Below are 23,378 nucleotides of genomic sequence, written 5' to 3' on the forward strand. Positions count from 1 at the left end.
ACTTTTATTGGAACATAAGAGTCTCTGAATATCTAGAAAATTATTTATGTCCTAGCATTCACTGCTTACCTAAATTTCATTGTTTGTTTATATTTCGCAGAGACTATTTTACTCGCTTATTTCTCCAAAGCTTTTAATGCTTTTTGCCAAGGATTTTAGACATACAAGCAGATTTTTACTACACAGGTTTCAAGTGCTCCCTCCTGCTCCACTGAGATGTTTGTTCTTCTACCAGAATTGAGCCCAGCACAAATTACCCAATGTCAGCCAGCAAGCTATCAGGGTTATTTTTCAGACATGGCTATAAAACCAGCCCATCAGCTACAATCATTTAAAAAGTTTAAAAATTTCTGTGTTTTCTTCATTATTTGGCAATTTTCTGATTATCATTCTGCTGTATTAGTTTAATGAGGCCTGAATCTGCTTTGTGGGTATTACTATTATTACAGTATTTGAACAGGTAGGGGAAAAAGACTAAACCAAATCCTGATGCATTTATACATGTTGATTTAGTAATTTTAAACCTTGTTTTGACACATTTAATACTATCCAAGGGCAAAGAAAAATTACGCCCAAATGATCATATTTTGAAATAACAAAATTAAGAACTTTACATAAAAATCATGAGCAAGGAACGTCAAAAAACAAAGGCCATGAAGATTAGAGCCTAGGTGTCTCCATTCTTACATACACTTAAAAAATTCCCTTTTTAAAGATAGCAGAAATAAAAATAATGTTTTTTTAACTTGTCTTTTCATATTTGGAGTGGAAATTTTAGTTTTATCGTCCTTTTGAATTTCTTTAAAAAAAGATACCTCTTTCAGAGTCCTTTTTAAAATGTGAGGTTAAAGCCTGAGTAGCTTAAGGGTTATGTTTGTAAAGATTTACACGCATATTTTAACTTCATGCATTAAATGTTTCTCTTGAAGTTACTATATACAGTGCGTGTGGTTAAAACATGTGCGTGAGTCTTAAGAAAACAGTATCCACAGGCTGGATTCTGCTTTGTCTCGCTGAGAGAAATAAAGGATGAAACACCAATAAAACCAAGCTGCAGAAGCTAGCTTTTTTTCTTCCTGATAAGATTACATGAACTTAAAAAAAAATATGATTAAGGGAAAAAAACAAACAATTAAGCAAAGCCAAAAATCCATTCAGTAGAACTAATGATTGTTTAACATGGAAAAATGCCCGCAAAAAAAGCTCCATTCGTACCTTTATTGATTTATTCATTTGGATTTTTTTAAAATTAAATGAAATTCGTATTTTAGTATCTTCTTTAAATAATTTAAAACATTGTATCAATACTGAACACATCTAATACTACTGCTATCTGTATGATCATTTCAGCCTAAGCACTCAGACCGAAAGCATCAAAACCCCACTTCACAATACAGTTGAGAAAGAAACTTTACCACAAAAAAAAGGTTAATCTTGCAGGGCTTTATACCATAAAACTAAGCATTCTACCCATCAAAGGAAAATAATCCCTATTTGTGTGTGTAAACTGCTAACGTATTTCAACTGTCAAGATTCAACTGACAGGGTAAAGTAACTTTTTTTAAAAAGTTTTTAAAAGGTTTTTAAAAAGATCAAAAGATAAATAATATTATACATCCATTAAAAAGCATAAAATAAAGTAATACATATTATGAATACATAAAAGGAAAACGGTCATAAAAAAGATACGGTACTAATTGGGACAGTCTTGTTTCATGTGCTGCACTCTCTGTAGATGTCACTGTACACCAGCAGATGAAGCAGAAAGCTGCTTACGGTCCCATGGAAGTCAGTAGCAAACTCTCACAGTATCAGGGGAATAAGACAGAATAAAACAAAAAAAAACCTAATTTTTTTGTTCGTTTTTTTTAAACAAATGCAATACTCCCTTTTCTTTTGCCTTTCCACCTATCAAGTGTCAGCACTTTCTCTCCTTTCTTAAAGCTCTACCAACAGTAAGTGAACCAAGCTAGTTATCTACCATAACTATTTAGACATTTGCTGCTTGTGGACTTGTTCTGGCCTTGCACTTCTCACCTCTTCACAAACTTTTGTCCAATTTGCTATTTGGACTACCTAGTCCAGAAGAGAGACAGACCTCACTAAAATGAACACTTAGGTACTGACTCTTGGTATAAATATTTCTCAAAACCAAAGACTACACTGATACTTGGTAGCCTACATCTGAACGGGACACATAAAAGGGATTCCTTTAATGGAAACCAAAAGAGTAGAGAGGCAGAAAGAATCGGTCGTGCTGGGAGGCAGAACGCAATGATTTCAGGTTAAAGCAAAGGAGGACTGGGCAGAAAAGATGGGAAATGCTGTAAGAGATCTGCATAAACTTTCCCTTCTCCGGAACCTCAGGGCCCCACTTGGAGTGCAAGTCCTGAAAGCCGATCTGATAAACCATAACTTATCCCATTATTAGTCCAAATATAGCTGCGATAGCAAGAGTTTTATTTTGGAAATGTTTCAGCAAGTACATCTCTCAGGAGTCAGAACAGTATCACAAAGCCATAGATGGACATCGGTGGCACAGCTCCAAGATGAAATACATCCATGAAGATTTCCAAAGGGACTGTAACCTGCGCTTTCCAGCCTGAGAAAGCTGAATTACTATTGCTTGCTATAAAAATGAAGTCCTGACACACTCCTGAGGGTTCCCTGCGATGCCTGCAACGTATCACCATACTCATACTGCAGGATCGGGGCCACAGCTGGAAATCAGACGTGTACGAGTAAGGACTGTGAGGAAGTTCAAGATCATCATGGCACATCTCTGGAAAGGTATTCAAAAGAGAAAAATCCTAAGAGAGAGTCTCAGCACAACAAGAGAGGCATACACAAACACTGAAGAAAACTATTTATCACACACTAAAACCCAACACACAGAGCATCTGCTTTCAGTGTCAGACTGGCAAACCGGCTGGCTTCCAAGAAAATATTCTGAAGCTGTGCTGCATCTCCTTGTCTTTGCCTTCTTCCACCTACCAAGGCAGATTCCTACCCACGCCCTGACACAGATCCTGCCAATCCAGCAGCAAGGCTGCATCAGGAGCTACGTTTCTGCACCACTGCTGAGGTGCGTTTAACACCCCAGCACTGAAATGACAGGAGTGTTATCACGTTGAAAAAAGGCCCACGCAGCTTGCTGAGTCTGGCTACATCCAAGAGGAACATAAAAGTCTCTCCACGAGTGTAGTTTTCAGTTTGATCAGAGTCTCTATCACACCATTGCTCATCCCCACAAAAAGAACTTGCCATCAGTTCTTTATGTACTTTTGAAGAACATGACCTCTGGAAGCCATGGAGAGCAGTTCTACACAACGTAACATGGTATATGATCCAGGACAAGCTGCCTTTTCAACCGCAAACGATTCTGAAAGTACACCTCACGAAAATCCCAGATTTAGGGGATCTAAGATTTCAGGACATGTTTAGATGAGGGCTATTTGCTTCAAAAGGAAGAATACCTCACAGTTTTGGACAGCTGCACAGGTACATAACCTCCAATGACTTCCAATATGACAGTTCCTTGAAATTACATTCCATGATAAACAACACCACAGCAGATAAAATATTTTATGCTTCTGATGTACAGCAAACACTAAACAATGTAATTGTGTGGCTGATTAAGAGGACAAAAAAAAAGACACAAACTGCCAACTATTAAGTACAGGACGTTCATTAAACAGACAAGCTGTGGAGTTCGCCTGGGCAACATGTTCATTGATGCAAGCCTAATTATTAAAATAGTCATATGAGGATTTTAAGATATGCTATACAAAAAAACTTTCTAATGAATAGAGGAGAAGGTATCAAGTGTGGTACCACTGCTGCAAGTAAATCTTGTGTTTGATGAATACAGTAAAAAGATGAGAAAAAACTTCTGAATAATCACGGAGAATTTTCAATTTTAACGCTGATGCTTTCGAAAAAAACCCAGGTCATGAACCATACTGTTTCCTAGGACTGTTGAAGGAGTTTGTTTTCTTTTATTATACCACCATAGATTGCTTTTGAGAAATATTTACCAGTCTACAAATAATCCCTCTGTTTTGAGTTGCTTTACTGATTCACATTAAAATGTCAAACAAGCATTTCCCTCTGTGATGTTCCTACTGTCTTTTATCAGAAGCCATTCCCTCTGAAGGCAGAAATTATTTTGCCTATTGTTGTTTTTTAGATGTTGAACACTATCAGGCTCTTCAGCTGCTGGCTCAAGCCAATTTGGACTATGTCCTCTGCTGGGTTCGCAGGAGGTTCAAGTATTTTCCATAACACAGTCCTTTGTCATCTATTTCCTTGTTTGTTTGCGTAATGCAGCACAGCTAAAGCATCGCCCACGTGATGCAGTATCTCCTAGCTCTATCCTGACTTTTACAGACACATAAAAACGCAAGAATCTTGTTGAAACCTTGTTCAAAAGCCCTCCAGACCCAGGCTGAATATTCACCTGCACACACAGCAGGGCAAAAAATACAGTGGCATGGTAGCCAAATTTCAAGTTGACACTGCACATGGGATCTGATCCAGTGTGTATGAAAATAAACAGAAAAGTAGTTACTGATTTCAGGGGACCATACCTCAGATTATCCTTGAAATTCTTGATCAGCATTACCATTTTAAGGAGAGTACTGCAAGTAACCGAGCAAAGTTGGCGGTGTGGAGTGTAAATACAGGCTACTCTACTCAACGTGAGAATAAGCACTTTATAAAGTTTGTGGATGGGGGAAAATACATGTAAAAATGACAAAATTAGTTAACTTTACTTTAGAAGTTCATTTCACACAGGTGACTGAAAGGAAGGGGAAGAAGAAGGACAAAAAAAGGAAAAACATTTACTATCTGTGCTTAAGAGAGGCACCTCGAGATCTCCTGGTCCTGATCCCAGACCAGGAATACCAAGCGTTAACAAGTCCGCACTCCCCAGCACTTCTCAGCTCTGAAGTGGTGACTGTTATTTGGATGTACAGACATGCTGCATCTCAAGTGAAGGTCAGCAGCCAGGATTAACCGATGATATAAGCAGGAACGTGAAATTGGATAATCAAGAAACTGTGCCGAATAACAGACTTTCAAAACGTTAGCACTTCAAACCAGTCAGATCTCAAGCAAGACCTGCCTCAGTTGGGTCCACACTTGTCGCAGCAGGAGTGGGAGCTGGTGCAGAAGCACGCTCTCAGGAAGAGAACAAGGGGAGGTGTAAGAGACAGACCAAACTACCCTAGGACAGCGTTGTTGTTGTTGTCATTTTGTTCCCCCCACTTCCTGCTGGCACCCCTGAGGTCGATATGCACATGTGAAATCTCAGGAGAGGAGCCAGGATCACACCTGTACTAACCCACAGCTCCACTTTCCCCAATGCAGGATCATTGCAGTCCGTGCCTGAGATCTTTAAGCATGATTGTGACACTAGCTGTAAAACCACTGGCAAATAAGACAGGCTAGTTTTAGGAAGCTTATCTACAGAAATGGTAACTAATGATACATTAGAAATTTTGTCTTCGGTGATTAGTTCTCTGGGTGGCTTGAAATTCACCCAGCACAGAACAAAACATGTAGCAATATATTTTACAGAAGTAAACAGAACTGAAGACACCTCATTCAGGAATCATTTTTATTTTTTTGCAGATCACTGCAGGAAAGTGTCAGAGGATCTTCAAAACAGGAAGCAAAATTTGGGCTCCAAATACTATTACTGCTGCCCCAAGCAGTCTCCAGAACATCCAAACGTTAGTAAGCAACTACTTTCTTTTATTAACACTGAGTTATGGCTGAATGTCACAAGCAAAGAGCTTCCCTTCCGACAGAACCAACGGACACTGTAACAGAAGGCTTACTCTCTCCTATTTTTCTACAGGACAGCATTAGGGCCTGCTAAGATTATGACCTGGATGCAACTTGGTGAAATGTTTGCTTGATTCAAACAACCCCAAAACAAACCACCTAACTAAACAACCCTCCCCAACATCAGTTTTCTGGTCAAATTTAAAAATTTTTTTTTTTCTACGTAATTGCTAACTTTATACATTTGCATCCAAAACATGATACTGCGCTAATATACACAGATAAGTAAAAAATGTATAAACTGAATCTGCAGTAACTTCAGTTAAAAAAGCAAAACACAAACTTTTCCTCCTGAACTTACTAAATGCCAGCGGGTTCCAACTCTGTGAGGTTTCCAAGGCAACTAAGTAACATCTCTTGACAGTTTAAGATTAGAGCTTTCAGAGCCTTCTAATGTTTAATTTACTGCTGTTGCTATGATCAACTTTGGCCAGTGCAAAAGAGGAGACAAACACCATTTCAGGACAGCAACGTGCAGCCTATTGAGGAAAATGCACAGAAGGAATGGCAGGTGCCATTTAAGCTGCTCTTGTGAGTTACAGAGGTATCAGCTGATAGCCAAAGCAATTTTTGAGTTGAGTGTCCCTTTTGTTGGCAAACCAAATTACCAGTATTGTTGGTCAACTAATTAAGTGGATATGAATGTTACTTTTTACTTCCTTACTACATGTACTGTTGCTTAGTCAGGTTTTTCTTCTGTCGTTGCCCTTCTGCAGAACAATTTCCAACTTATCAGAAACTAATTACAACGTTTTTGTATAGGCATTTGCCCAGCCTAAAGTTCAAATTGATAATATTTTTTTTTCCAGAACTCTGACTACAATACAAATAAGGTTTACACAAATGTCAAATTTTCAAGTCAGTGTCCCCATCTCCTTCAGAATTACCTCCTTAACGTAACAACAATGGTGCATGTAACATAATACAGAAGTATTTTAAATATTACGCTTGAAGAGTGTTTTTAAATGTTCACTAAAAAACAAAAAGGCAGAAATCAGGAAATTTACTTGAATTAAAAAAACCTCTGCTACTAAACCTTTTGCTAAATTTGACTCTGACAGTTCTTTCTAGTTACTGAGTGTAGTTACAGCCCAATAGGCTAAGAAAACTTTCCCCTAGATGATGAAGTCTTGGGAAGCAGTCCAATTCCAAATGCAGACCAGCACAGGGCATACTCTATAAAGAAAGCCTCATCTAATATAGGATTTATGCACCTCTAAATTAGGCATTGTGAAACCTGGCTGACAGGCACTGGCCTCCAGAGTGATAGAAAACTTCTGGGTGAGGCACCTGAAGATGTGGAAAAGTTCTGGGCTCTCCGTACCATGCATGAGGAGCTCATGAGCAACAAAAATTGTCAAATATCCATCCTATTCCACAGTCCAGGCAGACCTAAACCTCTGAGACTGGACTCTCACAGTTCTCTCCCAAATGAAGGCATCGGCAAGGATGCTTTGGAACGTGTTTTATTTTAATATCTGGAAAATGGAAGAAATAGTAGTGCTTAGGCTCACACCAGCATCGTATACATCAATGAGTTCAGAATACAAGTTTGTGCTACCTTTACAGTCTCTATATGGACTGAACGCTCCAAATAGCTCAACAACGGATTTAAGAACAAAGAGGTATGTTCGGTAGCATGGCCCTATCCCGAAACTCACTGGCCTAGCTGCCAGCTCACAGTGTGGTATTGGTGCACCCACTCTGGTCCTGCTCCACTGACAAGTTTAAACGGAGGCAATGAACTTTTCTGTACAAACTGGCAAATAGCTTGGTGGCCAGCCCCCCTTTCCTGGAGGCTGAAAAAACATTTCAATGTCATTAGATTAAGCGTCTTCACTATTAAGTTATATCACACGTGCTTCACTTCTCCTCTCACTGTGTTTTAGGAAAACATGACAACTAGCACAGACTGCTTTGACAGTGTGCCCCATTTTGCGCTGGACCTTGGAATCCAGAGACCAGAACTGCTGAGCACACAAAGCAATCTGACCCAATTACAATCCAGAGACAGCAAAATATTATGTCCCCACTGGTTGACAGCTGCTGTTTTTGCTGCAGAGTACTCATTCAAAAGAATGAAGCTTTTGTTACCCCGCTAGAGAGAAGTTCAGTACTGACAACATACATGAAGCACTTTCAAATAGCCTAGATATGAAACCTACAGAAAGAAGAAAGGTCATTAAACATGCAGTAAGGTCTGACATTTCATTTCCAGTAGTTGTGAATACGAGGAAGAATCCTATCTGTGTCAAGTCTCAAGTATATATGGGGATTACAAAATTACAAGCTCAAGACATTTCAGAACAGACAGCAGAGCAAAGCTGTTGACTATCTCCCTTTCAGACTCTTTTCTTCAGAAAGTTTTCTTAAAACTATCATTTTTTTACAGTTCAAAAAGCTTACTAGTAGGATGGACAATTGTACTGTCTAACCATGCAATTCCTGCCTAAGATGACGCACAGTGTGAAATTGCTGAACTGTACCTAAAACCAATCGCTCACCTAAGCTTCAGTGCCCAAAGGGAAAGAAGGCAGCGATACAAAAAGGAACTTTACAAAGAACTTCTGGGTGATCCCAGAGCTACAGACTAGCAAGTCCGACTTCCACAGAAAGCAATTTGGTAGATATTACAATGGAGAAGAACATAAAAAGATGCCCAGATAAATAGGATATACAGAGGAAGAGCTGATATGGCTCTTGTGAAAGGATGTCATGACGTACAGATCTATTGAGTTCTGTCATGAGTCAGCCACCGTGCAGATAAGCATGACCTAGTTGATATAATGTATTACTGCTGAAAAAGGTCTTTTGATAGAATGTCTTCTCAAAAGCTCTTATATTAGCTAAGCTCTCATGCAATCTGGGCGAAGGACCACCTGTGAAGAAGCAACTAAATAAAAGATAAAAAGGGTAAAATAAAAATGACAGATTTCTACAGTGTGCACGTGTTTCCATTAAGCACCTTCAGGATCTGTTCTGCAGTCTGTGCTTTTTAACATAGGCCAAACAGAAAGGAGCAGTCAGTAAGATTCTTAGTTGGAATAATTCTGTATTGCCTGAAAACTGCACTCTCCTCAAACCCAGAGGAGCAGATGTGGCGTCTGTAAGAAAATTCGCAATCTGTTGCTCCACTGTGTTCATGAAGGAAAGAAAAAAAGACTATACCATTGCATCATAGCTACTGGCATAAGAGATAATAAAAAATGTTTTGACAAATACATTAACAACAAAAAGAGAGCCAAGGAGAATCTCCATCCCTTACGGGATGCAGGGGGGAACATGACCACCTGATCAGAAGGAGATCAGGTTGGTTAAGCACGACCTGCCTTTTCTGAACTCTTGCTGGCTGGGCCTGATCCCCTGGTCGTACTTAACCAGCCTGAGCTCTTTCTATGACCAGGTGACCTGCCCTGGATGAGGGAACGGCTGTGGATGCTGTCTATCTGGAGTTTAGTAAAGCTTTCGACACCATCTCCCAAAGCATTCTGCTATGGACGCTGGCAGCTCATGGATTAAACAGCTGTGGCTGGAAAGTTGCCTGGCAGAGAAGGATCTGGGGGTGCTGGTGGAGAGCTGGCTGAACACGAGGCAGAGGTGTGCTCAGGTGGCCAAGAAGGCCAACAGCTTCTTGCCCTGTATCAGGAATAGTGTGTCTAGCAGCAGGGAACCATGGACCTTGCCCTTGTACTCAGCACTTGGGAGGCTACAGCTTGAGCACTGTGCTCAGTTTTGGGTGTCGCAGTATGAGACAGACAATGAGGTGCTGGAGCAGGTCCAGAGAAGGGCAGTGAAGCAGGGGTTGTTCAGTCTAAAGAAAACGAGGCTGAGGGGAGACCTCATTGCTCCCTACAACTACCTGAAAGGAGGCTGTAGCAAGGTGGGTGCTGGGCTCTTCTTCCAAGTTATTAATGATGAGACAAGAGGTAATGGCTTCAAGTTGCACCAGGGGAGGTTTAGACTAGCTATTAAGAAAAAATTCTTTACTGAAAGAGTGGCGAGGCATCGGAATGGGCTGCCCAGGGAAGTGGTGGAGTCACCATCTCTGAAAATGTTCAAAAAACATACACGTGTGTCACTTCTGGACATAGATTAGTGGTCATAGTGGTGTTGGACTGACAGTTGGACTAGATGATCTTAGAGGTCTTCTCCAACCTCAATGATTCTGTTCTATGATCGTGTGCTAGTTACTTGCCTCACTCGATTTTTAGCTCCTGCTAACCTTACAACTCTACCTAGGAAGCCATTCTGTCATCCCTGCAAAAACCATGGCCTTCAAACAGCTCAGCTGCACTGGTCATCATCAAAGGTTACTATTCTGAAAAGGTTAAATGGCTTTTAGCTCACAAACATCAGCATTTCTGAAAAGTACTTCCATTCCAATTTTATCTTTTAACTAGCTGATCAACCAAGGAGAAAATGAAAAGTGAAATATTAAGTTCTCACCAATTAATATTCCTGAAAAAAATTCAAATAAATAGAAAGAATATGGTAGAGAATAATGACACAAAACTACTAAGAAGAAAAGAAAAATGTAATTTAGATATTTAAACATTTTAAAATGTTGATAATGACTTAGAGTTGTTTATATTTGCTTTTACAACATGAAACACTCTTTTAGCTACCTTTTTTTAGCAAGTAGTATTAAATGTTAAATCAAGATCACATGGCTTATTCAGGCTCTGGAAACATTCATACATCTCCAAAACAAATTCATGTAGGGCTTGGTCTACAATGATAACTGTGAGAGCTAGTTTATTTATATAGACTGTTGCTAAAGCACTGGTGGACTAAAAATAAGTTCTGTCAAATAATGATACCGTATTCTCAATCTATAACAAACAAATACTTTCCAGAGATCATCCAAATCAGGAGAGTGAAAATGAACTGTTATTTTTGAGAATAAATAAGGACTTGGTGAAGATAAGATTCAGAATTGTCTAGAGTTGTTAAGACACTGGGCAGGGGTGGCCAAGGCATGAATGTTTTACCAGCCTTTGTTCTGAATGACACATAGCACACAGGTCATGTTCATGAGCTCTTAATTTTCTAGATTGGCTGTAGGTTTTTTGTAGTCATCTTCCAGAGACTGTGGGCCCTCCATGGATTCTGCCCCTCTGACTTTCAACTTGAGGGTTTTTCAGACTCAATTTCCCCTGCCTTTAAGCCAAGTGTTGCTAACCTAGCAGTGCTTGGCACGCCAAACAAACCTACTGTCATCCCTACTGAATGGTCCCTATTTATGTTTTAAATCAGCTTTCGCTTGTGACTTAACATTGCTGAAGCAAGGCTTCCTTTGTGAACTTTTCCTCAGTGTGGCCAGTTTTACGTCTTGATAATGGCTTCTGTAGGATGTTTTTACTGTGCAGTTTTACCAGGTCACATGTGAGCACCTGAAATGCTGCATCTGAGCTGCATTAGATCTTGCTTACCCTTTCAACTCTAAAGTTGATCTTCCATCTCTTGACGTGAAGACAGATATTGCAGCCTGCTGGCAAAGGTATACTTTTAGGTCTTGCTTTGTGTTCTTTTATGTTGGCCTTGTGTCCTCTCAATTTAGAATTTCCACTAGAATTACAAATGCTATCAAACTTCTCAGACACAGTATTACTCCATCATGTGTCAACTGCCTTGGGAGTTTTTAGCTGGGTACAGAGCAAGAGCATCTTCATCTCTTCATTTCACTACTTTTCCATAATTTTGAACTTGTTCTTTTTGACTGCAGGAGCAAACTCTGTTTGTTTTGGGGGTGTCACCCCCTCAGGACATTGTATTTATTTAAAGATATGCATGAGATCTTTTCATTCAGCATCCTTATCTAACACCCTGATGATTTTATTTCTGTTCTTATTTTCTCTCACAGGAGTAGTATGTATTTTGTTGGACATAATGTGAACAGGGACATCTGCACAAACCATTTGTAGCTGTTTGACACGGTCCACTGAACCCTTGGAACCACAGTTTTCTTGCCCCTTCTTTGGAAAGAAACAGAACCAAAATTCTCTGGGTGCTAACAGGGGGTATATAAGAAACAGCGGACACAGACCTATCTGCAGCTGAAGCTGCAACAAAGATGCGTGCAGGACAACCATTGATTAAAAAGCCATAAGAAAAACATTATTAATTGTCCTGGGTTTGAGCTAAAACCCAGTCCTATTTAGTGATTTTTACTTTTCAGTTTTAGTTTCTTCTAAAAGGCTGCACTTTCTGAAGTTAGCAGCATGTTTTCGTAGACAGTGCCTGCTACTAGCAGTGATAACACCTGATGTTTACAGTTACTGCCTGGGACTGGGATGCAGACAGGCTCTTGCTTATACTTATTCCTATAGTGACCAAGGCCACTGCTGGCTCTTGTGTGCCACGCTGGGGGTGCCGGGTAGTAAAGGGGGGTCACAAGGAAGTAAAAGGTTGCATGTCCGGGGGGTAATAGACAGGACAGGTGACCAACGAGAGTATTCCATCCCATATACGTCATATTTAGTATAAATCGAGTTATCAGGAGAGTTTCTCCCCTTCTTCTTTGCCCTCTTCTGCAATGGCCGGCGTCCAGAAAGGACTGTGTCCGATCTCCTGCTTTTGATCCGGATCCTGAGTTCCCGAATCCTGCTCCCTGTATCCATCTCCCCGCTGCCACCGCTGAGCCTGGGTTTTTCCCAGTGCCTCCTGCTCTGCAACATCAGTGGTGATTGCTATTCAGGGGAGGGAGTCGGGTTTGGTATCGGGCTATTATCTATAGTTGTATATAGTTCTTTACTTTTATCATTCCACTATTATTATTGTTTCATTAAAGCTGTAGTAGTTCTTTTTCTTCTCTAACCCGAAAGTCTCTCTGCTTCATTCCCTTTTCCTTCCCATTTAGGGGGAGGAAGAGGGGGTTAGAGAGCGTCTGTCCGTGTTAGAGGCCGGCCCAGCCCTAACCCACGACAACAGTTAAACAGTTACTATGTACAACACACTGTTCTCATTACCAAAAGATAAAGAGATTAGGCAGATTCCCACGTAACAGGCGATGAGCATCACCTGCAGGCATTTTTAAAAGGCACTATCCATAAGATAGACTAGATATTCTGAAATGAAGAACACTCTGTGCCTTGCAGCCAGTAGTTCAAGACAGAACGCACCATACTAGGAAATTCAGAAACACAAATAAGCCCCTGAATGTATGTTACCTCTATAAAAAGCCAAGTTCTTTCAAATTAAATGGCTTTTCAGAATTAAAGTTGTTATAAATCCCATATGGAAAACCATTTTTGTTAAAAGATCTCAAGAGCAAGATCTTATCTGGCAGCAGCAGTGAAGACAAAGGGCACAGGCAAGCGTCAGAAAAACTGCCTCAGCTAAGACTGCCCAGAGCTTCCTACTGTAACACCATCTCTTCAGCTCTTGCAACTTTACCAAGCTATAATTGTTCAGACAAAAATTTTCCATGCTGGACTTTGGCCAATTCTGAGAGATATTTTTCAGAGATTTTTTTTTTAGCCTCTTCCAAGAAAGAGACTAGGGAGAAACGGACTGCTCTTTTCAGATTAATGAATTCCACTGACCTTTCCAACAGCTTGTGAGCACTAACACTCCAGAACGGCTGGGTGACCGAGCATGTTTTTTTGCCAGTCCTGGGAAAACCCTCCCGAACTTGGCAAAGTACAAGTGTTTGTACATGCTGCTAACTCATGTATGCAGAAAGATTGAGATTTTAGCAACTCACTAATCACCCTATCCAAACACTAAGCAGCAGACAGGGAAGCCATGCATGAGGGACGTAAATGAAGAGATGCAGACTGAAAGGGAAAGATGCACAAATGAAGAGCCAACATGAAAGCAGAAAACTGGGATAAAGGGTAGTAAAGTGTATAGGTTGGCTGCTAACATAAAGGGGTGGAGAAGCAACAGTTTCATCCAGAAGAAAATAAAGGGGGGCAACAAGCCAAGTCTGTGCATTCGCCTCAAGAACTGGAATGAAACCCCAAACTACTGTCTAGCAGACAAATGGTGAGACTCAGTCTCTGCAGAACCCTAAGTAATACATCCTATTTCTCTGTGGACCAGAGAAGATAACTACATACTACCCTGCTAAAATAATACTATTAATGTTGGATTGGAAGTTATCCATCCTGATAACAAACAACATCTGGGTTTTTTCAACATGTTTTTCAAAAACCCCATAAGAATTTACAAGTAATAAAACAAAGTTGAAGAAAAATCAACGACCACAAAACCAAGCGCTGAAAGTCTTTGCAATTTTCATTACGCTTTTACATGCCTACATTTTATGAGGAGTTTTTGAAGAAACAATCACGAAGTACAACTTTCATGAAATCCCTGTGGTTTTTTCTCCAGCAAACAGAGCTCTGAAAGGAAAACAGTAGAGCACACAAAAAGAAAATGTATTGTGTGAACCTTTGTTGCGGAATGTAGAAGCTGTGCCACAGAGGAGAAAGGAGCTGAAGAACAAGAAGGATGATCCTACAGATGATGCAGTTAAATGCTGCACTTGAAAACTGTTTTTATACCTACTACTGCTAAGATCCTTTCCAATGCCTTGAAAACAGTCTTAAGCCCAAGGATACTGCCAATCTGAAGAAATACACTGCAGAAGAACTAGTGATATGCTTGAAATATGCGAGGAATATCAGAGATGGTAGTGTGAGAACAGGAACTGACTGGGTAAGTGCCTCCAAATGAGTGCCAAAAATGGGTGGTTAGAATTGCCTTCTTCTTTATCTTCTAACTCTGTTGTGAAACTAAATTCATTTGTAAAGAACTAAATGGAAAAATGTCATCCTTGGAATGTAACTATCCACATCTTAAAATTGATACAGTTTATGGTCATCCTCCTTTAATGTCTTTGCCTATACCTATGGAGTTCCAGCAGTGCAAGTGACATAGCTGGCATAACACTAGAGGCAGCCGCTGGAACACCAGGCACTCAGTGCTTCAGGTTACAGTCATCGCTCTCGTACCTTTTCTGAACAAAGATTTTTTATCCCCTGAACTTGCACAATGGCCCAAATGCCTCTTAATGAGTCTTCTGCCACTTCTCTACTGTCTTACTCCGTCATAGACGGAGTAAAACACCCTCATCCCCAATGCAGAGAAGAACAAGTCTGTAATATTTTGGAGACAAAGTCACCCAGGTCTACAATTCAGTTAGTTCTTACCTCATTTGGTGGAACAAGAGCAAAAGGCTGGATGACAGCTGCCAGCGGAATGTGAGCCTGTTTGGCCATATCCGAAGATGACGGGAAGCAGTAGGTAGTACATCGGATATAACGAGGGCTGGCGTGGCCTAGAACACCCAACATAATACGCAGGATGAAAGGCTGTTCAAAGGAACCCACCCACCCCGAACACAAACGAAAAAAAATCAAACCAACAATGTAAAGCAAGCAGTGCATACACTAAGTTCTATGCGTGCTTTTTTCCCTCCCATGCAAGATTCTGCCCATCTCTCCTCTTTATATGTCAGCCCATTGCCCCTTCCTGTGGGTAAATATTTTCTTGTTGAGTTTAAAGTAGAGATTTAAAGCTATCAAAAAACACCCACAATTATTTGCAATAAGAATCTCAATAGAGATTAGTTTGAAACATATAATATCTAAGATCTTACAATAACATGGATGAAATTCCCAGTGGAAATGTCAACTGTACATATAAAGAAACAGTGCAGACTGGTATGTACTGTTAGGACTGCTCTAACGAGCCAGCTCTGATTCAGAAAACAGTTTATCTGTGTTAGTACCACCGTGCTCATTTATCTTGAAAATACAGTGTGCTGAAGTCACCACGCCAGTTCTTGTAGCGCATTAGTTCCTTCAATGAGGGACCACGCTGTGCACTGCAGACAAGAGCACTGAAAGGTGACAGGAGCTCAGAAATTCACTTCCTTTTCCTCCTTCTTTTAACCATCAAGCTGCAGCCCTGATCAGTCTCTCGACTTTCTTTTTTCAACAGAATTGCATTACCCCATTCTCAGATAAGGCCAAAAAAAAAAAAAAATCTTGATGTGTCTGTACATTTTAAACAGTTTATACAAGCACTGATAAATTAATGCAGGGCTAAATGATACCGGCAGTTAAATCTGTATTAAAATATGAAGTCTGCCGCAAAGAACAGCACATAGAATACTGGACTTCCAGGCTCTAGGCAGAGGCAAAGGCTGATAAACTGGCCACAGGGACAAATTAAGCCAACTGGACAGCTTGTACACTGTCCCTTGCACTCAAACAGAATTTTTCAAAACTCCTATCTTAAACATAGCACTGCTAGTCTCATTGCTTCTAGTGTCCATTTTCTACATTTGAGAAAAATCCAAAAAGGGTTTTCAACTTGAAATTTAAAACCTTGAAAATTTTAAAGTTAAAACGAAAAGTTGTCTCAAGTATTCATATTATTTTAAAAGTCAGGAAGAGTAGAGAAGGTATTAATCCAAGGTGAAAGAATTCAACTCCCACCTCCTTCCCTCTTTTTTTTCTTTCAGTGGAGTTTTCCATTTCATGTTCAACTTACAGTAAGAAGCATCTTTTTTAGGTGAGAAATTTTAGAATTTAGTTTTGTTTGGTTTTTTTTTTAAATTATATTTGATTTCACCTAGAAAGATTCCTTAATTAATAACAAGGACAGTTACCTTGGTCTTGGATTACGCAGTTGGTGGTGACTAGGGGAGGAACCTGTCCTCTTGTGTTTGTAGCATAGATCTGCCCCCCTCTGGAAGCTTTATCATTTTCAATCACTTGAATCTGATGAGTAAGAAGCAAGAACAATGTGAGAAAGGTAAGCCTTGCTTTCAGTCCCATTCCTAAACGTTCACATCTCCACCAAGTGTCACCGCTCGCACTGGCTTACACAGAGGTGCTATCAACAGATCACAATGCAGGCTTCTGGGACAGGTAATGAGAAAACTCTACCTGCAGCCAAGCAGCAAAACTCCTTTCCACAGCAGTTACCTGCTTGAACTTGGGGGTAACTTATCGGGGTGGATAAGACCCATATGCAGTGAACAAGTAGGTTGTTCAGAGTAAGCAGCTTGACTGCTAGGAGAGTCAAGGGCTAGACTTTTCCCAGGTGTAAATAAGTCCTTGTTACTGTATCTGGCCTTCCATGCTCCCAGATCCAACTGAAGTGCAAGGCTGCATCACCGTACTCAGATGCCACAAACACCAGGTGATCCCTTGTACGACCATAGTTGTGCCGGCTGCCTGGCACAGGTAAGAGATCCGATCGCCAACTGAGGGAGGGGTTAACCCTCATGTCTCCTGACGAGGCTCCATGCACACTGTGGTGAAGAAATAAACAATAATCTGGAGAGCAGACTGCCTTCCTAGCTGAGCTATATTTCAGCACTGCCTGTTAGGAAAACAGACACTTAAACTCCTGAGAAAAGCCTTGCTGGCCATTGGGTGGTATCTTAACACTGGAGCTCACAAGTTTCATCCTCTAGAATGTTCACACTAAAATGCTGTGACCTTCCTCCCAGAAAGAAAGTTAAGGACAGCCAGCAATCATAGAAACTTTTATTACAATAAGGCAGCTCTAATCATGGGTAGGTTTACTCTGGTTTAAGACTAGTTTATAGCAACTTACAATGTAATGTCATGAAATGCTCACAAAGCTGGCTCTACTACTGAACAAATTCCTTTCCCTTACACTTCCTCCTCTCCTGTCACTTCTGCAGAGTCCCTCACCCTTGTTTCAGTATGACACTTTCCCTGATATAACCAAAGTTACAGAAAGCTGTACTTTGCTCCACACCATAAATGAGCTCCCTGAGATGATGCCTTAATTCCTCCTCTTCCCTCAAAGAAGCTCTTTTCAGCAATCTGGTTTAGAGTGCGGCTCAACAGCTGCAAGACAAGAGCAACAAGACAGGGAATTTCTAAAACTGGCTTTGTCACCGCTGTTGGTATCCCATGGAATTGTATCTTTACACCGCACATGGATTTCTAACAATAGCTAGGGAAGTTCAAAAGCCTCTGCTGGAAAGCAAACAGAGAAGACAAACAAAATTAGTCATCTAGAGTCTATCGATTGTTGTCCAAGACCTATCTCCTAACACAATGGAAATTATGTGGGGCTCATAACCTTTTTTTTCTCCCCAATAAAGTTTTTGTATTGCCATTTAAATATACATCTCTCAGAGGGCTTGTCATATCACCCGCTTGATTACTTCTCCCTGTCTCCTTGGCCTATGTACTTATTGCTAACTCTGACATTAGAAGGAAAAAGGTTTTGCTCTGGAAAGGTCCGTTGAAGAAAGGAAACCGCTTTGAGACATAGCTCTGGAAAGGATCAATGTCCATGGTATTCTGCAGTGAGCTGACCTAAATATATCATTGTTCTTGGAAATAATCGTTGACAAAGGCCAGATGCTAGTTTCCATAGATGTTGTCAGAGCACGTATCAACTTCTAACATACGTAAGAAAAAATATAAATCAGCAATGGCTACAGATAGGAAGTAAATTTACCTGGCAACACTACTGTAATTCTATAATGTCAATATAACAAGAGAAATACACATGGTCATACTTACTCCTCTATTCTGAATTAGCTTTTTGCCCTTTACAGACATTGACCCAGATTATGTTCCTTTTTAACATGTCATTTTGATCCTCTCTGTGCTGCTTAAACAAACCTTTTAACCTATTTTAACATCAGTGTTTATTCTACATGTGTAATTGAAACAAGCCATCATTCCACACTTTGATGCCAGACTTTTTACCCCTCACCTTGATTTTTGGTTTTGCGTTTTTTTTGTCTTTTATTTATTAGACAAGACCATTTTATCCTTCTTAAGTAAAAAACATCATGCTGAAACACTAGAAATAATTGACCTGTTAAAAGTATTTCTTAATTGTGCAGGCACTCCAGGTTTTTTTTACACAATGGCTTTCAGATACATTTAACTTTAAAATTGCCTTTAACAGAGGCAACTGCAGTTGTTACAATAAGCTCTAAGTTGATTATCAACAAGCATTTTTCCAAAATTCTGGAGATGTAACATGAAAGCCATCACTGGATTACACAAATTATCTTTTCTAGGACAAAACCATATCTCAAACTAAGGAAGCATAGCTGCTCCCTACCAGACACTATAAATGCTTTTGCCTCATCTCAGGGAGAAGTGGAAGATTCCTACACGCAGACTAGCTTACAGTGTCGTGGGTAATATAATTTATTTTAAAAGTAGAAAGTTCTAGGTCAAAGCTGTAGGACACGGCCCTCTTCAAGAATTCTGACTCTCTGAGGACCTTTCAAACTGTCCATACGGTTGCCAGAACCAGTGTAAGTGTGCGTCTCTGAACGTGCTTTCCCTAAGAGTCCAGCACGTTTTCTCGCTCTGTTTCAATGCGCTGTTCTCAGTAAACAAGTTAAATGCAGCCTGCATCTGACTAGCTAGTCTCTTGGGTAACAATCACAACTACTTTATTTAGTAAAGAGGGACACAACCATAACCTTGTTTTCTCTTTCTCTTAACACTCCAAGCAGAAGAGACCCTGTCCCATCAGTGCATGTTCAGGCATGCTTCAGCAGCTGAGCCTCTTAACCTGCGTGAAGCCGAAGTGTTAAGGACACTCCAAACTACCAAAATCTTTACCAAGATGCAGCAAGTGGAAGGAAGCTCAGGCAAATATTTCTAGTTGCCTGGGAAACTCCTGAAAGCAAATGGTGAGGTGGCTTTTGAGCATGGGACTTGTCAGCATTTCCGAGATGGCAGTTTTAGAGTTCACGTTCCTGTATTCTGCCCAAATCCTACTTATGGTCTCCATTCGTTACTAAGTTTAAACCTTCGAACTGTCCAGAGTGAAAAAGAAGGGTGACGAGCTGCAGGGAATGCAAACAATCCTTCAGTACCGCTCACTGTCATGCTAAGAATCCTGTTCAGAATTCCTATTAAAGTATTTGGAGTCATAGGTATGTCCCATGTTGGATAAAGTTATAAAGCCTCTTTAGTATTAAAACTAACGTTATGCACTGGCTTGTCCAAAACTGACAGCACAGAGCTGCATGTAATTGAGAAACTTCAAAGAAGTGGAACATATCTTGGGAAGCGAGTCATCTAAGTGCAATTTAACATTACAAAAAAACTACTCCAGCTTAAATAAAAACAGTATTAACATTGCCATTCCTTTATCTTAAATGCAGCAGAAAATTACTTTCATTTAAAAAAAAAAAAACAACCAGAAATGAGTGCCACATTACTTACCGGGCTTGGAATAGAGTCAGGATCAAGTTTTTTCTGTGGTGGACCTGCGAGCTGTGCTGGACCCCCAGGAAAAGCACCAGGATAAGACAGTTGAGATCCTGCCATCTGCGGACCATAGCTACCTGCAGAGTTACGCATGATAACTCATTTCAAGCATTTCAGTCACATTATCGGTTTTTAACATCAAGGTTTGCCATACAATTCCTTCTTATTCAGCTAAATGCAACTTCTCGTTCCCTTCTCTTCTCAGCAAGCAAAAAAAAAAAAGGATTACTTTGGCTCATGCAAGGTAAGAGTAGGACTACGTGTGACAACTCGGGCCCCAAAGTTTTCAGTTCGCAGAGATGATCACAGCTACTCACACCCGGCCATCATATCAGTGGGAATCTCTGCCCTGCCATGAGTCAATGCAAAGTGGTCTACTTAGCTGGCTTTTTAGTTGTCAAAATAAGCGTTTTCCTCACCTACATCAGGTGAAATCATTGTATTCAGTTACAATTCTCCATTGCTAGAGTAAAGTATGTTTGAAAGGTGCTTATAACAGACAGAGAGCAATCTGTGCCTTTACAGAGTAGAAGAAAAACTCCTCTCTGTAGTATGCTGTGCCTTTAATCATTACAAACGAAATAATTCTGTTCCTGATCCAAATGAATCTCCTGTTTCTTGTTACAGTCTCAACTCAGTGATCAACTTTTGCACAAAAGCATAGCCTGCCTTGAATGCACTTGCATTGTGAATCTTCCCATTTGACAAAAAGAGGATTAAATTTTCCTTTTTCCAAGTCAGCAGACCATCAACTGTGACTGGTAACAGCTCCACCAGCACCTCTCTGAGCATGTTTTGGTTTCCATTACACAACAAACACCCTTCCTCACCTTGCTGAGGGGGATATCCAGGCCCTGGAGGCTGTCCTGAAGGCTGCTGCAAGTTTGGATTTGGGAGCACAGATCCAGGGATCCCATCTTGTCGGGCCATAGGAGGCAACGGCGGTTGAGCACAAAGGCCACTAACGTGACTCGCTGGTGGGGGAACCTGTGCTGCAGGGGGTGAAGCAATTTGGTGCTGTGGTGGCACTGGCAGTGGTGGTCCCTGAAAAGATGCTGGATGCCCAGGAGACATACAAGAGCTTGGAGCAGCACCAGGACCTGAAGGAAAAACCTCTGTCAGCCGAGCAAAAAATTAAAACCTCCTAAATCTGTGTGGAAGGTGTTCTGGTTATTCTCAACACATTCACAACATGCGGTCAATATTGTACCCCATACTGGAAACACTGTGCTGTGAAGATTCTGAATGTTGTTCATGTGGCAAATCTGATCTCATAGTTTAAGTCTGAAATGATTCAGACATTCCCTCTTATTTCTTTTGGCTCTATTTTCAACCAAACTCTGCAGCTAGAGTAGATGGAGAAAGAGAGAGGGAAGCTAGCCTTGGACAATTCTTGCTTAGAAGATGCATACACACTTTTGAAACAGTATTTAATTTCACGTTGTGAAACAACATTCCACTTTCTTGATTAATAACCAAATTCTCTCAAGACGCATGTTTTTGTTAGTCTGCTATTTGCATTTCACCATAACAGGTCCAATGGAAGATACACCCACTCATTTCATCTGGATTACAACCATCTTCTGGTTTTCATGCTAAAAATACGAAACATGCAGGAACTATCTTGTACCCAGTGCTGAAGAACAGTTTGCTGTTTACAAGATCCGGATTCCTATTAGAATTAAGAGAGGTCTGGAAATGGGAGGTGGGGCATGGTTGAGACTTACAATCTGTAAATACTTATTACTTTACAAAACCTACTTTTTAGAGTCAAATTTCTCCCCAAAGACCTGTGGCAAAATAATTTTCAGGAAAGCTAAAAAAAAAAACAAACAAAATTATGCCTGGGGCAAAAGGACCACTGTGTTAATTTACAAATATTAAAACTCAGCTTCTGTCAGACATGTTAACTGAAGAAAAAAATTCTCATGCAAAATCAAGCTCAGGTACAAATATCACTCCAGTGGCTTTGCAAGCTGTGCATTTCAGTACTCTGTCCAGTAACAGCAACTCGGACTTCCAGCTAAGGGAAAATCCGAAGACCGAAAACCAACATGGGCAGACTTGTAAGGAATCGAGGTCTTCAGTGGTCTAAAGGGTATCTCAACCTTTTGGCAATAGTTAAGAACATATATCATAAGGTTTAATTAGTGCCTAAATTAATTTTCCTGAGGTGAGTAAGGTGTAAGTGGTTGTACAAACAGAGGGTCGGAGCCATAGTAGTGATACAGGCTTCATTCAAGTCAAACCAGGGCAGGAATAGTGACAGCCATCAGCGCAGTCTGAACTGAAAACTTTACCTTTACACATACCTTGCAGAGATATCAACCACCACAGTGTTTTTCATTTAAAAAAAATTCATATTCCTAAACCCTAAAAAAATGATGAAAAATAAAACACTATATCTGTACTATTGCTCGTGCCTTCGTTATTACCAACAAGATTTGAGAAATTACTAATAAAATAGCTGACTTATATAGAAGGTTCATCAAGCATCAATTTAGAATTCACCCAAGAACATTGATATGAGGCTAAGATTTATTAAAAAAAAAATAAATCTAAGAACTGGAACAAATGATGGCTGTCAAAGACTTCATTTTTTGTTTATACTGAAGTTCAAAGCTTTTCTAAGTATCATAGTCTTTGTAGCTTTAACTGAGAAAAAGTCAGTGAGATCAGATCCAACTGATTACCGTAGCTATTTATCTGCATGCTGGAGAGCTGGTTAGCCAGTTGTGCTGTAGAGGAAGCAGACGCGCTATTTGGGTAGGCTGGCTGTGACTGACGACTGTAGGGAGGGTAGGAAGGTCCTGGATTGCTTGGCAGGGGAGGGCCTTGAAACCTAAAGAGAAAAATTAGGGCAGATATTCAAAAAATTACATCAACCAATCCTAATTCTACATCTCATACCTTCTCAAGGGCAGTGCTGAAACAAATCGTTAGGACAGCAAAACTCTCTTGAAGAGAGTTTGCTCACATTCTGCAGAGAAAATTAATACTCGTATTAAAATAGTTACGAAGCACAGAGAGATTGCACACTTGTTTTTAAAAAAAAAACCCAACCAAAAACCAGTGCGTGCATGTTTGAATACTTGTTACAAAGAAGAGTGAGTATGCCATGGCAAAGAGAGAGTGGTAATAACTATATGAAAGATTAAAATCCATGAGCTTCTCAATATATCACATCCCTCCATCCCCTTCCCATGCTTAGAAAGGAAGGTTCCCTACCAGGGATGGGTGAAGAAGATTAGGAGGAAAGTCTGTGAAGAGAAGAAAATG

General features: G+C 40.3%; 1 protein-coding gene across 1 annotated transcript in view; it reads right to left on the reverse strand.

The window, feature by feature from the left end:
- Window positions 1-22,941, reverse strand: part of SEC24D (SEC24 family member D) — a gene marked incomplete at its 5' end in the record, with an annotated part of 40,040 nt that extends 17,099 nt beyond the window's left edge. Inside the window, 5 exons of the mRNA XM_009865441.1 lie at window positions 15,012-15,139; window positions 16,478-16,589; window positions 20,055-20,176; window positions 20,930-21,199; window positions 22,793-22,941. Coding sequence (XP_009863743.1) covers window positions 15,012-15,139; window positions 16,478-16,589; window positions 20,055-20,176; window positions 20,930-21,199; window positions 22,793-22,941 — 781 coding nt within the window. The remainder of the gene's footprint in view (window positions 1-15,011; window positions 15,140-16,477; window positions 16,590-20,054; window positions 20,177-20,929; window positions 21,200-22,792) is intronic.
- Window positions 22,942-23,378: the final 437 nt, after the last annotated feature.

This window comes from Apaloderma vittatum, unplaced genomic scaffold (genome assembly GCF_000703405.1).
Source record: "Apaloderma vittatum isolate BGI_N311 unplaced genomic scaffold, ASM70340v1 scaffold4670, whole genome shotgun sequence".
NCBI lineage: Eukaryota > Metazoa > Chordata > Aves > Trogoniformes > Trogonidae > Apaloderma > Apaloderma vittatum.